We start from the raw sequence: 17,308 nt of genomic DNA on the forward strand, positions 1-17,308 counted from the left end.
AGTCAGAAGCAAACCACTGTCTGTTAGAAATCCCTGATCACAGCCGACACCCCTACTTCCTGTTGGACACCAGGAAACATTGTAAAAGATGCTTTGCAGATTTAAGAACAGAAGCAAGATTGCGTACTTCTTATTTGCTCTTCCCTCCTACACATATACTCTTTAGAATAAGGAAAGCCATATCAAGGACCTCTAGGTGACACGTTAATAATTATACTGTTATCCTGTGATAAACCATAATGGAAAAGAATATGAAAAAGAATGTATAACTGAATCACTTTGCTGTACAGCAGAAATTAACACAACACTGTAAATCAATTGCACTTCAATAAATTTTTTTTAAAAACATACAATTTGAGGAGAAAGAGGAAAGCTATAAAATTCCCAACTGTTAAAAAAAAAAAAAGAAAACATCTTCATATTTGCTAAGTGTAATCTGCTGTATGTCCTCTAGACTTAGAATTTCTGTTTGCCAAGTAACGTCTTATGGAAAAATCCAAACAAACTTTTTGGCCAACCCAATAAATCAACTATACTTCAACTATACTTTTATTTTATAAAATAAATTTTAAAAAAATAGTTACACCGGAAGCATCAGTCACAGTGACCGTCCTGCCCATGGCCGCCCATGTTTTGTACCACAGGACCCAGCTACCCCCAACACAGCAGCTGGGGCAGCAGTGGCGACCTGTTCCAAGGACAAGCACTCCACGGGCTGACAGTTCCTTCAGTGTCAAAGTACTGGTTGAAACCAATGCCTTGAGATAATTGGAGTCTTTCTCAGAAAAAGAATGAGGGCATGGCAGGCTGAACCTATGCCAGTAAAATTTACGAGTGAAAAGAACCTACAGTTGAACCTTGACAAAACGAGCTTGAAATGCTCGTTTTGTGTACGGGGGTAAAGTGGGTCCACTTTTACACAAAACTTTCTCAATAAATACACTGGTAAATTTTTTGGAGAATTGCGACAATTTGAAAATTGTTCTCAGACAAGACAAACCACACTGCCAAGAAATATCAAAAAATTTAAGAAAAGGTACGTCATGAGTGCATGAAATATATGTAGATACTAGTCTATCCCTACATAGATATAAGGTGTTATTTAAAATCAAATTAATAATGTGTTAGTTTTCTTACTGTTTTATAACTTTGCTTTTAAAAAATTACACTACCATACAGTATGCCTTTCTCTCATAATTGGAGAAACTGAATATCAGCCTATCATCACAGGTGGTTTTTTTAAAATAATGTTTCCAATATTATAGTAGAGTATGACTGTAATACTCTATGCCATAAAAGTTTTATAATGATTCATTCATTAGTGTACAGGCTAGGCTCCCGTGAAACAATCCTATTTATTACACTAGGCTACCATAAAGCAATCATATTTCTGCTTTTTATCAATGAATCATTATACCTGTAAATAAATATGAATTTTTCACATTATCTTTTCATTTCTTTATGTCTAGTGTTAGTAATACATATAAGATCTACAGCGTTTTGTATTGTGCAAGGCAATACTGATGTAGGTACTGATGATTCATCTTGTAAACAGATGACATAAACTCACGGTATCGATAGAGTACAGTCTTGTAAAGATGTTTTCTCTTCCTTATGATTTTCTTAATAACATTTTCTTTTCTCTGGCTGACTTTATCATAAGAATACATTATATAATACATATACAAAATATGTATTAATCGAACGCTCATTATTGGTAAGGCTTCCGGTCAACAGTAGGCTACTGTTAGTTAAGTTCTGGGGGAGCCAAAAGTTAAACAGTGATTTTCAACTACATAGGAGGTCAATGCTCCTAACCCCTGCATTGTTCAAGGGTCAACTGGACTAGTGAGCAGAGGAAGCCAGTGAGTAAGGGGACAGAAAAAGCAGACACGTGAACTAAAACAAAATCACATGACCAGTAAGGAGAAGTATGTAGTTCCAGAACTCCCTCCGCTCGGTCATCTCAAAGTAACCTTGACCCCCTGTTTCCACAAAGCTGAGCTGTCTGGTGAACCTAACCTTGGATTTCTATTTGCCTCCTGTCTTGTCTTCTGCCCCACGGGGATTCTTCTGTGCATCAGTGTGAGACAGCTTTCTTTGCAAACAAAATAACGTAGTAAACATACATATTTTTGTACAAGCAATGTTTATAGAATGCTGACTAGGTGCCAGGGACTATATTTTAAGGGTGTTAAAAATGCTATTGTTACCACATGCTCCAGATAGGGGAAGTGAGTTATGGGAAGGGGATAACTTGCCCAAATTTTCACAGCTAGTGCAGAGTTGGCATTTGACATGAACACTGGGCAGTCTGGCATCAGAGCCTCTGTTGCCTTGTGTAGGAACTCATCAGCCAAGGTGCCATTTAAAATTGCTATTTTGTTATTTACTTACTCTATGTGGGCTTCAGAAAATGTGAGCTATTTGGTCTGTTATATAGATACTTTCTCTGAAATAAAAGGAGATAGCTTCTCAAAATAACTAAATATCATCAAGGTGACAGAAAACCATACACTAAGGTTTGTGCCTTGCTAGTGATGTGACATGGCAAAAGAAAGAGCTTTGTTCTTCCTCTTAGAAAACTAATGGGTGTTCCCCCAAATTTGTTTTTATTAAAAAACAGCATCATTGTAAACAATTTGTAAACATTTTCAAAAACTGTACTTACTAAAAAAATCAACACAAGGAAAAAATTATACCAACTGAAATGTAAATCTAACCATATCTTAAGAGGCCAGTTTAGACAAACACACACTGGCTTTTCTTCTGGTAATATCAATTATACCTACTGTAGAACTGTTGGTGGGAATGTAAATTGGTGCAGCCACTATGGAGAGCAGTATGGAGGTTCCTTAAAAAACTAAAAATAGTTACCATGTGATCCAACAATCCCATTCCTGGCATATATATCCACAGAAAACTTTAACTCAAAAAGACACATGCACCCCAATGTTCATAGTAGCACTATTTACAATAGCCAAGACATGGAAGCAACCCAAATGTCCATTGACAGATGAATGGATAAAGAAGATATGGTATATATATATATATGATGAAATATTACTCAGCCATAGAAAAATGAAATAACACCATTTGCAGCAACATGGATGGACCTAGTGATCATCACACTAAGTAAGCCAGACAAAGACAAGAATCATATGATATCACTTACATGTGGAATCTAAAAAATGATACCAATGAACTTATTTGCAAAACAAAAAGAGACTCACAGACATAGAAAACAATCTTATGTTTACCAAAGGGCCGAGGGATTGGGGAGGGATAAATTAGGAGTTTGGGATTAACATATACACATTAGTATATATAAAATAGATAACAAAGACCTACTGTATAGCACAGGGAACTATACTCCATATCTTGTAATAATCTATAAGGGAAAAGACTCTGAAAAAGAATAGGTATATATGTGTGTGTGTATATATATATATATATATATATATACACACATATATATAACTGAATCACTTTGCTGACCACCTGAAACAAATCAACTATACTTCAAAAAAAATTACTGTAGAAACTACTAAATATTTAAAATCTACTTAGTTAGCTGCTACCTAGCAAAATGCAAAGTATTAACTTTCTTCTTACAACCACTGTTTTGTTAACTTTGGACTTGATGTTAACATTCTGAAGTAAACATTGCCTCATAGATTTCACAAAGAAGTGTACTCCAACTATAGTAGGGAAACATATTTATTTCACAACATTCTCTTTCAAGCCCTTATCATATGAACTGCAACTGGAACAATACCAGAAGTTTCCCAGCGACATCTCATTTTGACCACCTGATACGCTTAGTGGGACTTAAGTCCAAGTGTAAAATAGGAAAGACAGAGAGAAAATATGCTTTGGGGAGGTTGTGAAGCCAGAAAGTAGTAGTAAACAGAGTCTTAACCTTTTATGCAGTATACATTACCTTAATTTTTCAACATCACAGATACATAAAAATTACCCTCCAGGATGAGAATAAACGTCATTTGAACTTCCGGTTTCCTTGTCACGTTGGAACTAAGAGTTTTTTTATGGAGAGTACAGACATTGTCCTTCATATCAACCTCAAAAGATTCAAGACTGATTCCCAATACATGCTTCCTTCCTAATTATCCCACTGGAGATCTGTAAGGTTTACCTTGATTTTCTTCTACTTCTCAGTTTCATTATGTAATATTTATATTTTTCCTAGGTTTGTCTTTTTCAAAGATTTTTTTAATTTGCTGCCACTTGAACCATATACACTTCACAATTTTCTAGTTTTCTATTATTTCATCTAAAGACTTTTCTAGACACTTGTCTTACTTCAGTCTCCCTGCATGCAAAGAAACTGTAAATTTTAGAAAGCCATCCATCAGCATTTCAGTGTTTTGTTTGTTTGTTTTTGTTTTTTTTTTGTGGTACGCAGGCCTCTCACTGTTGTGGCCTCTCCCGTTGCAGAGCGCAGGCTCAGCGGCCATGGCTCACGGGCCCAGCCGCTCCGCGGCATGTGGGATCCTCCTGGACCAGGGCACAAACCCGTGTCCCCTGCATCGGCAGGTGGATTCTCAACCACTGCACCACCAGGGAAGCCCCAGCATTTTCTTTTAATTTTTATTGAGTGCCAACCCTGTAGGGTCTGAGCCACAGCTTTATACTGTTTGGTTCCAGGGCCCTTCCTGCTCATGTCTTTGCCAAGAGCAGGTACTGAATCGTGGTCTTCAGAGAACAGTCTGCAAGTATTTATTCCCTGGGACACAACGGTAACTGGTTGGAGTTCCATCATCCTGTACCTATGGTAGAAATCATTTTCTCCCCTAAATACACAACCCTGTAATTTTTTTCTTCTGCCACGACTCTTGCTGCAGTTACCTTCATCTTTGTGTCATTTCAGGACTCTGACAACCAGTCAGCCCTCCTAATGTCACAGTTATTAAGTGCCTGCTTTATACAAGGTGTTGCAGAAGGTGATCTAGATATAACAAAAACTCTAAGATGATGTCCCACCCCTGGAGAGCTTATAAGGGCACCATCTCACGTTATATTTTGCAGCAGACAAGGTACAAATATGTGGAAAGTTAAAGAAACAAAATACATGACAAAAAAGAGATAAAATTCTTTAGAAAAAATAACTGGCCATATACTAAAATAGAATCCATATGAATGGTTGTGAAAAGGGCAAGGAGAGAGGTTTGAATTAGAAACGGTAGGAGCCTCTGTAACCTCTGTAACTGAGATTTCATTCTACATTCTTTCTTGAAGTTATTTCTAAAAGCATGAAAAGAGGTCCAGTTACAGAGAATACGATAGACTACTACATAGCCACTAAAAATAATACTGTTGAATTGTTACAAAAGAAAAATTTTTATGATTCACTCCTTCCTGAAAGGGTTACAAAGAGATTACAAGGATCAGAATATGTCATTTTTTGCAAAGAGAAATATGTATGCATATCTAGTCAAAGAAAAGGAAGGGCAGTAATAAATACAATAGTAATTTCTGAGAGATGGGATGACAGGTGGTGTTATTTTATAACAACAGGCTATATATTTCAGCTGGCAGCATCTCAGTTTCATCCAAGGGCTCTTAAGAGAGAACTATTTGAGTCTCGTGACTTCTCTGTTAAAATGCTTGATGGGGATAGAAGACACTAGCCACTTAACCGCCATCTGACCCATTTATTTGAATTTTAAGATCAAAATCAAACAAGTATCTCCGACAAAGCCTGCGCCTGTTATACTGTTTTGCACTGCCATCTTCAATGAATTGTGTCCGTGATTCTCTAGCTGTGTTTCTGCTGACACTGAGGCCTCATTCCTCTTTGGGGATGTCATCTAAGTTTACGCTTGACTTGCAATTCTCTTCTTTGACAAGCAAGTTTCACAAGGTGCCCCGATTACCCGTTACAAGCTTTCTACTTGGGAGGACTCTCAGGATGCTTTTCTTTTCTGCAACTATTCATACGTCTATACTGTATTTCATCAATTCTACGACAAACACTCTTTCATGTTTTAACACCTCTGAAACTAGACTATGTTATATAATCAACAGCATCATAATTTTTTGGCAGCATATTCTTTTGTTGATAAACACTGGTGTGTCTGATAATCAACGGTGTCTTATGCCTGATGAAAAACAGTGTATAAATTGCTATTTATTTCAGTCAGATTAATAAAGTGGGCAGATGAACCCAACCTATGTAAACAATGGCAAAGAAAAGAAATTCTTGAGTTAACAGAGAGTTTTCACTTTTCACTGTAGCTTAATTTTGAATTGATAGTTCACAGGCCATACCAAACTTGCTCTAAAGGTAATGAAAGCTGAAACAATGAATTCAAGCAAAGATCAATAGTCAAGTATCCTAAAACTGACTCTGTCCAAAGTAAACTTCATCATTCATTAGTACATTATTCAAAGCTTATAATTCAGTGAGCTTCATATGAAGAGAATGTGACTAGTTAAGAGTTTACCTGGATGAGAAAGGAATGTATTCCCTCTTTTCATCCAATAGTCTTATTCACTAGTAAAACATTTTTTCCTGATAACTTCTTCAGAACTAACCTTAAATGCAGCTTCCAGACCATTGCAGTTAAAGAAAGCTTCACAAAGAATTGTCCCGAGCCTTCTGTCAAAATCCAAAGTTTTGGACTTAAACACAACATAATCACTTTCAAATTCCTATAAAATTCAAAATAAAATATTAGTTTACAGGAAAGAATCCAACAGTGAAAATATCAACCACAAAAGTGTGACACCTCTCCCTCTGTGAATGAATTTATTTTTCACAGCAGGATTCCAGGAGAGACAAAGAAAGAGCTGTATCTGACTTATTATTCAAGTGGCAGCCTTATAGGCGCACTGAACATTTAGCACTTCCAGCTCACATTTCCACAATCCTTTTCACTGGCTCAGACCCCAACATTAGTACTTTGGCCTATCACTCTATCCTTCTCCATACTATTTTGATTATAAATGAAAAAGCAAAGGTTTTCAGAAAAGAAAAAGGAAAAAAAAAATAACCCATCTTATTATAACTTTAGTCCACCTATAAGTTTAAACAGGAAGTTTTTTATTTTGTTTTTCATGGAGCAGAAACCCTGCCAGGAAACACTATTTCTTCAAGTGAGAACTAAAATCCACAGGTCTGTCTGTAAGAAAGCATCATTAGTGATACAGACAAAACATAATACTCTTCCTGCTTTCCCAGTTTCTTATTAATATGCAGTTAACAACCCCCAGTTTTCTCCTAATACATAAACACCCACTCCCATAATTACAAAGAATGAAACAGTGAAAGAATAACCATCATCTGCACAGCATTACAATTCAGTCTTCAGTGAAGTCTCAGAAATTCAGAAACACTTTGGGCTTCCCAGTCAAACCGCCCCAGGAGTGCACACCACACACTTAACATAAAGAAGTCCTTTGTTACCACCATAAACTGAGCCTCCTCTTATTAATAATAATAAGGACAGCTAACATTTATTCAATTCTATTCTAAATGCTTTACATTATTAACTCAATTCTAACCACATGATGTAGGTAATATTCTTACATTTTGTAGGCAACAAAGTAAACTCAAAGAAGTTTAATGCCCACAATCTTACCCCTACTTAATGGCAGGGCCAGAACTTAAAGCCAGGTAACCTGGCTCCAAAGTCCACACTCCAAGCATGATTCTGGATGTTTGTATGAAGGAATACACCTTATGCTGAATTGAACACACACTATAACAGTGTAACGGCAAAGTTCTAGAGCACTATGTGTCATATACAACCATGTCATATTTAGCATCAAGAGGAAGTCTCCACTTATGAAGTAGGGCCAAACAGTCTCTTCATTCAAGGCTCGCTGACTTTTAAAAGTACACACAAATGCCCAACAAGTTGTAAACAAGCCTAACTTACTCTTCTTTTCAGTATGGCAACAAAGAACATACCACTTAAGATCCTCAAAGGTTATTTGAACAATCAGCAAATAAGATCTCAGGGAGGAAACAAACGTTCATTTCCATAATTGATATCTCTCCTAACCTCTTTTTTGTCACTCAACCTGAATTCAGAACTGCTGATAGAACTTCTCCCCTAGGAAGTCCCACAGATAATTGAAATTTGTTTTATACAAATCAGAACTCATCATCCTCTCTATAAAGCCACTCCTCATTCTGTAAACCCTAACAGAAACTTTGGCAATCTCTTTCACTTCTTCCTCTCTCGGTCAACTGCTGTCAATCTTTTCTCCTAACTACCTATTCTTCATTAGTCCAGGCATCACCCTCCAGATCACCATTACCATTTAGCTGGATTTCTGTTAACCATTTTCTAACAACTCTCTTTGCCTTTAATCTCATCTCTCCCATCATTCTAACTGCAATCTAAATAAGCTTTCTAAAATAGAAATATTATGTCACTCTCGTACTCAAAGTTCACCATTATCTCAATTCAGAATCCTAATTTCTTAGGGTAAAGTCTAAAAGTCTTAACCTCACCTACAAGCCCTCTGTGATCTGGGCCCTACTTACTGCTCCCAACTATTCCAGTACCTCTCCCCCTTTCATACACCAGGATCTAGCCACACCTGCCTTATCATACTCATTCTCTGTGTGTAATACAATTTTCTGCTCATCACTTTCTTTTCACCTACTCATCACCTGTTTCATTTCTATTTTTTTTTCAGTTCCATTTATCTTTCAAGTATTGTCTCAGTTTCCCTTTCACCTCCTCTCGAAAGGGGCCCTTCACAAATGATCCCATAGTACTCTGTACATTTCATACCCTAGCACTAAGCACACTGTGTAAGTGCCAACCTGGATTCTCCCCCTGGATTTTAAACTATGAGTATAGTAGCCATGTCTCTTTTCACAGTGACAGTGCCAATATTTAATGAGGTTCCCAACACAGAGCTGTTTCTCAATACTTACTGAAGAATAAACAATATGCTGGTATTACTGAAAACCATTTTTTCTATACTGTAAAAACTCCAAAATTGCCCTTATTAGTGACGTGGGAAATTTTGAAGTTTTAGCTAGAGAAATGCCATGGTCTGATTTAGCTCCTAAAAGGCAATCAAGCAGCTGTGTGAAGAACAGACCCTGATGGAGCCAAGACAGGGGCTGAAGAAGAGGTTTAGGAGCAAATGCAATAACCCGTGTCAAAGATGAGATCCGGGTATATTTTCAGAGTTTATCTGATGTTTATCATAAGAAAAGAGCAAGATCATGGATGACTCCAAGGTTTTGTAATAAGTAGTACATTATATGGACTATTTAATGAGTTGGAGAAGACAAGGAAGAATAGGTATGGGGAGAGGTAAAGCAGGGGTTCAGTTTTGCATGTTGGTGACATCTATTAAGTATCTAAGTGGAGATGCTGAGTAGGCAGCCGAATAATATGCTATGTGTTTGGGACTTAGGCAGGTCCTTTCCATTATGTAAAATATCCTTTAGGCTTTTGGTAGATACTCGTTATCAATTTGAGGAAGGCCCCCTCTATTCCTATTTCTAAGAGTTTTTATCACGAATGGATGTTGAATTTAGCCAAAAATTTAATGCATCGAAGTTTTTAAACTACTAAACTATCACAAAGGAGGCAAGAATATACAATGGAGAAAAGACAGTCTCTTCAATAAGTGGTGCTAGAAAAACTGGACAGCTACATGTAAAAGAATGAAATTAGAACACTCCCTAACACCATATACAAAACTAAACTCAAAATGGATTAAAGACCTAAATGTAAGGCTGGAAACGTAAAACTCTTAGAGTAAAACACAGGCAGAACACTCTGTGACATAAATCACAGCAGTATCTTTCTGGATCTACCTCCTAGAGTAATGAAAATAAAAACAAAAATAAACCAATGGGACCTAACTAAACTTAAAAGCTTTTGCACAGCAAACGAAACCATAAACAAAACAAAAAGACAACCCACAGAACAGGAGGAAACATTTGCAAGCTACCGACAAGGGATTAATCTCCAAAATATACAAACAGCTCATACACCTCAGTACCCAAAAAAACCCAAACAACCCAATTAAAAAATGGGCAGAAGATCTAAACAGGCATTTCTCCAAAGAAAACACGCAGATGGCCAAAAAAGCACATGAAAAGATGTTCAATGTCACTAATTATTAGAGAAATGCAAATCAAAACTGCAATGATGTATCACCTCACACAGGTCAGAATGGCCATCATCAAAAAATCTACAAACAATAAATGCTGGAAAGGGTGTGGAGAAAAGGGAAAACACTCCTACACTATTGGTGGGAATGTAAATTGGTACAACCATTATGGAGAACAGTAGGGAGGTTCCTTACAAAACTAAAAATTGAACTACCATATGATCCAGCAATCCCAACTCCGGGGAATATATCCAGAGAAAACCACAATTCAAAAAGACACATGCACCCCAATGTTCACTGCAGCACTATTTACAATGGCCAAGACATGGAAGCAACCTAAACGTCCATTGACAGAGGAATGGATAAAGATGTGGTACATATATACAATGGAATATTACTCAGCCATAAAAAAAGAATGAAATAACGCCATTTGCAGCAACATGGATGGATGTGGATACCATAACACTAAGTCAGACAGAGAAAGACAAATATCATATGGTATCATTTATATATGAAATTTAATTTTAAAAAAATGATACAGATGGGGAATTCCCTGGCAGTCCACTGGTTAGGACTCTGTGCTTCCACTGCAGGGGGCACAGGTTTGATCCCTGGTCAGGGAACAAAGATCTTGCATACTATGCAGTGTGGCCCAAAAAAAAAAAAAAAAAAGATACAAATGAACTTATTTACAGATCAGAAACAGACTCACAGATTTTGAAATCAAACTTGTGGTTACCAAAGGTGAAACGTGGAGGGAAGTGATAAATTAGGAGATTAGGATTGACATATACATGCTACTATGTGTAAAACAGATAACTAATAGGAACCCACTGTATAGCACAGGGGACTCTACTCAATATTCCGTAATAACCTATATGGGAAAAGAATCTGAAAAAGAATGGATATAAATATGTATAACTGATTCATTTTGCTGTACACCTGAAACACATTGTAAATCAACTATACTCCAGTAAAAAAATTTTAATGCATCGATTAACACAATTATGATATTTCTCTTCTTTCACCTGTTAATATTGGGATTACACTGATTTTCAAATATTGAACCAGCCTTGCATCCCTAGAATAAACCCCCTAGGGACATGGTGTAGAATTCTTTTTGTATACTGTGGAATTCTATTTGCTAATAATTTAAGGATTTTGTACCTATGTTTATGAGGGATAAGAGCTTGCATTTTTCACTTCTTTGCACTGTCTTAGCTGGTTTTGGCAGCAGAGTAAAACCTACTAGCTTTGTAAAACAAATGGGAAAGTGTTACCTTCACTTGTATTTCTGGAAGAGACTGTGTAGAACTGGTGTCACAGGTATAACTTGGTGACATTGAAGTTTAGTTCCAGACCACTGAAATGAAGTGGTTACCACAATAAAGCAAGTCACATGAATTTTTTTTGTTTCCCAGTGTGTATAAGAGTTATGTTTACACTATAGTGTAATTACACTAAGTGTAATAGTGCTATTACACTAAGTGTGCAATAGCATTATGTCTAAAAAATGTATATACCTTAATTGAAAAATTACTAAATTATTACTAAAAAATATTAACAATCTTCTGAGCCTTCAGTGAGTCACAGTAATAACACCAAAGATCACAGATCTATCACAGATGACCATAACAAATACAGTAATAACAAAGTTTGAAATATTGTGAGAACTACCAAAATGTGAGAGACACGAAGTGAGCAAATGCTATTGGAAAAATGATGCTCAACACAGGGTTGCCATGGACCTTTGATTTAAAAAAAAAAAAAAATTGAGGTGCGCCTGTAATTCTTAAATATTTGGTAAAATTCTCCTAGGAACAACCTCAGCATGAACATTTTCTTCAGGGGAGTCTTTAATCACAAATCCAATTTCTTTAATAGTTATAGTGTTATTCAAATTATCTCACCCTCACAAGAAAAAATTTATGTGTGACAACAGATGTTAAGTAAACTTACTGTGACAATCATTTCACAACATATACATGTATCATATTATTATGTTGTACACCAGTGGCCCCCAACCTTTTTGGCACTAGGGACCAGTTTCGTGGAAGACCATCTTTCCACAGACCGGCCGGGGTGGGGGATGTTTCAGGTGTTAATGTGAGAGATGGGGAGTGGCAGACGAAGCACTGCTCGCTCGTCTGACACTCACCTCCTGCTGTGCGCCTCGCCTCCTAAGAAGCCGTGGACCGGGGACCTGTTGCACACTAAAACTAATACAATGTTACATGTCAATTATATGTCAATTTAAAATATTTATTTCATATTGAGTGAGTTGTGGTAGGTCTAATTTTTTTAGGAATTGGTTCATTTCATCTAAGTTATCAAACTTATGTGTGTAGATGTTATTCTTTTGTTTTTTGGTATTCCCCATTTTTTTGATATCTGTTGATGATGTAATTGTAGCTATTTTTTACTCCTGATATTGGTAATTTGTCTTTGTTTCTTTGTAGTCTTGCTAGAGCTTTGTCTTTTCAAAGAACTCTTACTTTCACTGACTTTTCTCTATTCTTTCTTTTCAATTTCATTGATTTCTGCTCTTTCTTTCTTCTGATTATTTCCTTCTTTCTGATTGATTTGTATCTATTTGCTCTCCTATTTTTTCTAGGTTCTTAGGGTGGAAACAGATTATTGATTTGAGATTTTCTTCTTTTTTAATGTATGCATTTAGTGCTATAAATATCCCTCAGAACTGCTTTAGCTGTTGCCACAAATTTTGATATACTGTATTTCCTTTTCATTCAGTTCTCTACACTTTATTTCTCTTGAGACTACTTCTTTGATTCATGGAATATTTAGAAATGTGATCTTTAAGTGTTTAGAGATTTTCCTGTTAGGTTTCCGTTATTGATTTCTAGTTTGATTCCACTGTCATCAAGGAATGTACTATGTAGGATGTCATATCTTTTAAATTTGTTGAGGTTTGTCTTATGGTCCAGGATATGGCATATCATGGTACATGTTTCACAAGCACTTGAAAATAATGTGAATTCTGCTGTTGTGGCATGGAGTGTTTTATAAATGTCAATTAGATCCTCTTGGCTGATGGTATTGAGTTCTTTTAGATCCTTGCTGATATTTCATCTGGTTGTTCTTTCAATCACTGAGAAGGAAGCATTGAAGTCTCCAACTAGAATTGTGGATTTGTCTGTTTTCTTTCTCAGTTCTACCAGTTTTTGAATCACATATTTTGCTGCTCTGTTGTTTGATGCATACACATCTAGGATTGCTATATCTTCTTGGTAGATTTACCCTTTTATTTTATCATTACATAATGTCCCTTCCTGGTATTCTTTTTTTTTTTTCCTGCTATGAAGTATACTTTACCTGATATTTATATAGCTATTACTGCTTTCTTTACTGCTATCCTTTGATTAATGTTTGCATGATATGTCTTTTTCTGTTTACTTTTAATCTGCATATATGACTATATTTGAAGTGAGTTTCTGAAAGAAAACATATAATTTGGTCACTTTTTTAATCCACTCTGCTAATCTCTGTCTTTGTATTGGTGTACTTATACCATTTACATTTAATGTACTTATTACCATGTTAGGGTTTAAGTCTGCCATTTTATTTGCTGTCCATTTGTTCTGTTTTTTCTTGTTTTTCTGCAACTCTATTTGAAATTTTTTAGCATTATATTTGATGTACCTATAGTGTTTTAAGTCTGTCTCTTTATATTGCTCTAGATATTACTTTATTACATTATATATACATCAGTGTCTAATGTTGCCATCTATCATCAGTTCAAGTAAAGTATAAAATCTTACCTCCCACAACCAATGAGTCAAGGAAGAAATCATCTAGGAAATTAAGAATACATTGAGACAAATGGGGAAAAAATCCAACATACTCAAACTTAGGGAATGCATCAGAAGCAGTGTTAAGATTGAAAATTTATCACTGTAAAGACATACATTAAAAAAGGATCTCAAATGAATAACCTAATTTTACACCTTATAGGAGTTGAAAAACAGCAAACTAATCCCAAAGCTAGCAGAAGGAAGAAAAAAAATCAAGATTGGAATAGAGATAAAGGAAGTAAACAACAGAAAAATAGAGAAAATCAACAAAACCAAAAGTTTGCTCTTTGAAAAAGAAAATGAAATTGACATTTAGCTAGATTGACTAATGAAAAAAGAAACTCAAATTACTAAAATGAATGCTGGGTAATTCAGAAATAAAAAAGATTATAAAAATATGCTATGAACAAGTGTACACCAAACTCTATAACACAAATGAAATGAACAAACAGAAACACACAACCTACCAAGACTGAATCGTGAAGGAAAAACTGAATAAGCCTATAACTAGTAAGGAGATTTAATCAGTAATCAAAAACACTTCAACAATAACAAAAAAGCCTAGGACCAGACAGCTTACTGATGAATACCACCAAACATTTAAAGAAGAATTAATACCAATCCTTCTCAAACCCTTGCAAAAAAAATTGAAGATATAACACTTCCTAACTCATCCTGTCAGATAAATATTGCCCTGACACCAAAGCCAAATAAAGACATTACAAGAAAACTACAGACTGGTATTCCTTATAAATAGCGATACCAACACTCTCAACAAAAAGTCGCAAACGGAATCCAGCAGCATACTAAAAGGATCACACACCATGACCAAGTGGGTTTATTCCCAGAATGCAAGGATGGCAAATAAAAATCAATGTCAGTAGACCACATTAATAGAATGACGGAAAAGACCACATGATCATCTCAACTGATGTAAAAAAAAAAAAAAATTCAACACCCTTAAATGATAAAAACACTCAATAAACTAGAAATGGAAGGAAACTTCCTTAACATGATAAAGGCCATCTATGAAGAACCCACAGGTAACAGCATACTCCGTGATGAAAGACTAAAAGATTTCCCCCTATGATCAGGAACAAGGCAAGGATGTTCCACTTCCACCACTTCTATTCAATACTAGCTGGGGAAACACTAGTTAGAGCAATTAGGTGAGAAAAAGAAATAAAAGGCATCCAAACTGAAAAGGAATAAGTAAAATTATCTCTGTTAATACATGACATGATTTTATACTTAGAAAACTCTAAAGATTCTGCACCAAAAGCAAAACCAAAACCAAAACAAAACCACTATCAGAGGTAATTCAGCAAAGTTGCAGGATGCAAAAATCAGTTGCACTTCTATATGGTATTTATGAGCAACAAAGTTGGATCCTTACAAGATATACAAAAATTAACTCAATATTTATCAAAGACCTAAATGTAAGAGCTAAAAGTATAAAACTCTTAGGAGAAAATACTGGAGAAAATCTTCATGACATTGGATTTAGCAGTCATTTCTTGGATATGACACTGAACGCATAGGCAACAAAAGATAAATTTGACTTCATCAAAATTAAAAACTTTTGTGCATCAAAGGACACTACCATGGGTCTGAAAAACAACCCATGGAATGGAAGAAAGTATTTTCAAGTCATACATCTGATCAGGGGTTAATGTCCAGAATATAAGAACTCCTACAACCCAACAACAAAGGAATCCAATTCAAAAATGAGCAAAAGACTTGAATAGACATTTCTCCAAAGGCATAAAGATGCCTAATAAACACATGAAAAGATGACCAACATCACTAATCATTATGGAATGCAAATCAAACCACAATGAAGTATTACTTCATGGTCACTAATATGGCTATTATCCAAAATAATGAAAAATAATAAGTGTTGATGCGGATGTGCTAACATTGGAATCCTGCATTACTGGTGGGAAGACAAAATAGTTCAACCACTATGGAAAACAGTTTGGAAATTCCTCAAACAGTTCAAAATAGAATTACCATATGATCCAGCAATTTTAATCTTAGGTACGTATCCATAAGAATTGAAAGCAGGGATGACACAGATACTCGCTCAACAATGTTCATAGCACCATTATTCACAAGAGCCAAAGAGGTGGACACAAGCAAGCATCAATCAATAAATGAATAAACAAAATACATTATATATATATATATATATAAAAAATAGATTTAGCCTTAAAAAGGAATTAAATTAAAAAGGATAATTTAGCCTTAAAAAGGGATTAAAGGAAATTGTGACACATGCTACAATATGGATGAAACTTAAAGGCTTATGCTAAGTGAAATAAGCCACACACAAAAGAATTATTTTGAGTCCACTCATATGAGGTATCTAAAATAAATAAATTCATAGAGAGAGAAAGTAGAACAGATATTACCAGGTACCAAGGGGAGGGGGCAATGAAGAGTTATCATTTAATGGGTGCAAAGTTTTTGTTTGGGATGATGAAATGTTCTGGAAGTGGATAGCAGTGATGGTTGCACAACATTGTGAATATACTTAACGCCACTGAATCGTACTCACAAATGGTTTAAATGCTAAATTTAATGTAAAATACATTTTACCACAATTTTATATACAGAAAAAAACCTTCCTTCTATTTTGATCCCTTTACTCTCTTCCATTTATAATGGTCTTAAATACTTTCTGTACATACATTTAGAACCACAGAGAATGTTATAATTTTTGCTTCCACCATGAAACATTATTTAGAAAACTCAAGAGGAGAAGGAAATTCTATTGTATTTACACTTATTTCTACATACCACATTCTTCCTGCTGTTCCAAGGTTCCCTTCTTTATCACCTCCTTTCTGTATTAAGAACTTCCTTTAGCCATTCTTTAAGGATCAGTCTACTAGTGACAAATTATTAGGGTTTTTTTTTTTTGGTCTAAGAATTTCTTGATATCCCCCCCTTGATTCTTGAAGGGTATTTTTAACTGGGTACAGAATTCTGAGTTAACAATTCTTGTCTTTCAGCACTTAAAAATATTTTGCCATTTCCTTCTGGCCCTTGTGATTTCTGATAAGAAAACCACTGTGATTCAAACCATTTTTTCCGCTTGGGTAAGTTGTGCTTTCTCTCTCACTACTTCTGAGATTTTTTTATCTTCAGTTTTCAGAAGTTTAATTATGATGTGTCTTGGCATGGATTTCCCTGGATTTATCCCTGGGTTTACCTTTCTGCTACTGATATCCTCTTGAATCTGTAGGTTTATGTCTCTTGCCAAATTTAGGTGGTTTCCAGCTACTTCTCTGAGACTTTCAGCTTCATGGTCTTTCTCCTCTCTTTCTGGAACTTTGAGGACACTAGTGCTAGATCTGTTACAGTCTTATAAGTCCCTA

At 35.5% G+C, this 17,308-nt stretch overlaps 1 protein-coding gene across 1 annotated transcript in view; it reads right to left on the reverse strand.

The window, feature by feature from the left end:
- The window catches only part of DNAH11 (dynein axonemal heavy chain 11), a 313,899-nt gene that overhangs the window by 263,429 nt on the left and 33,162 nt on the right, over positions 1–17,308 (reverse strand). Inside the window, 1 exon segment of the mRNA XM_019928507.3 lies at positions 6,559–6,675. Coding sequence (XP_019784066.2) covers positions 6,559–6,675 — 117 coding nt within the window.

This window comes from Tursiops truncatus, chromosome 9 (genome assembly GCF_011762595.2).
Source record: "Tursiops truncatus isolate mTurTru1 chromosome 9, mTurTru1.mat.Y, whole genome shotgun sequence".
NCBI classification, from domain to species: domain Eukaryota; kingdom Metazoa; phylum Chordata; class Mammalia; order Artiodactyla; family Delphinidae; genus Tursiops; species Tursiops truncatus.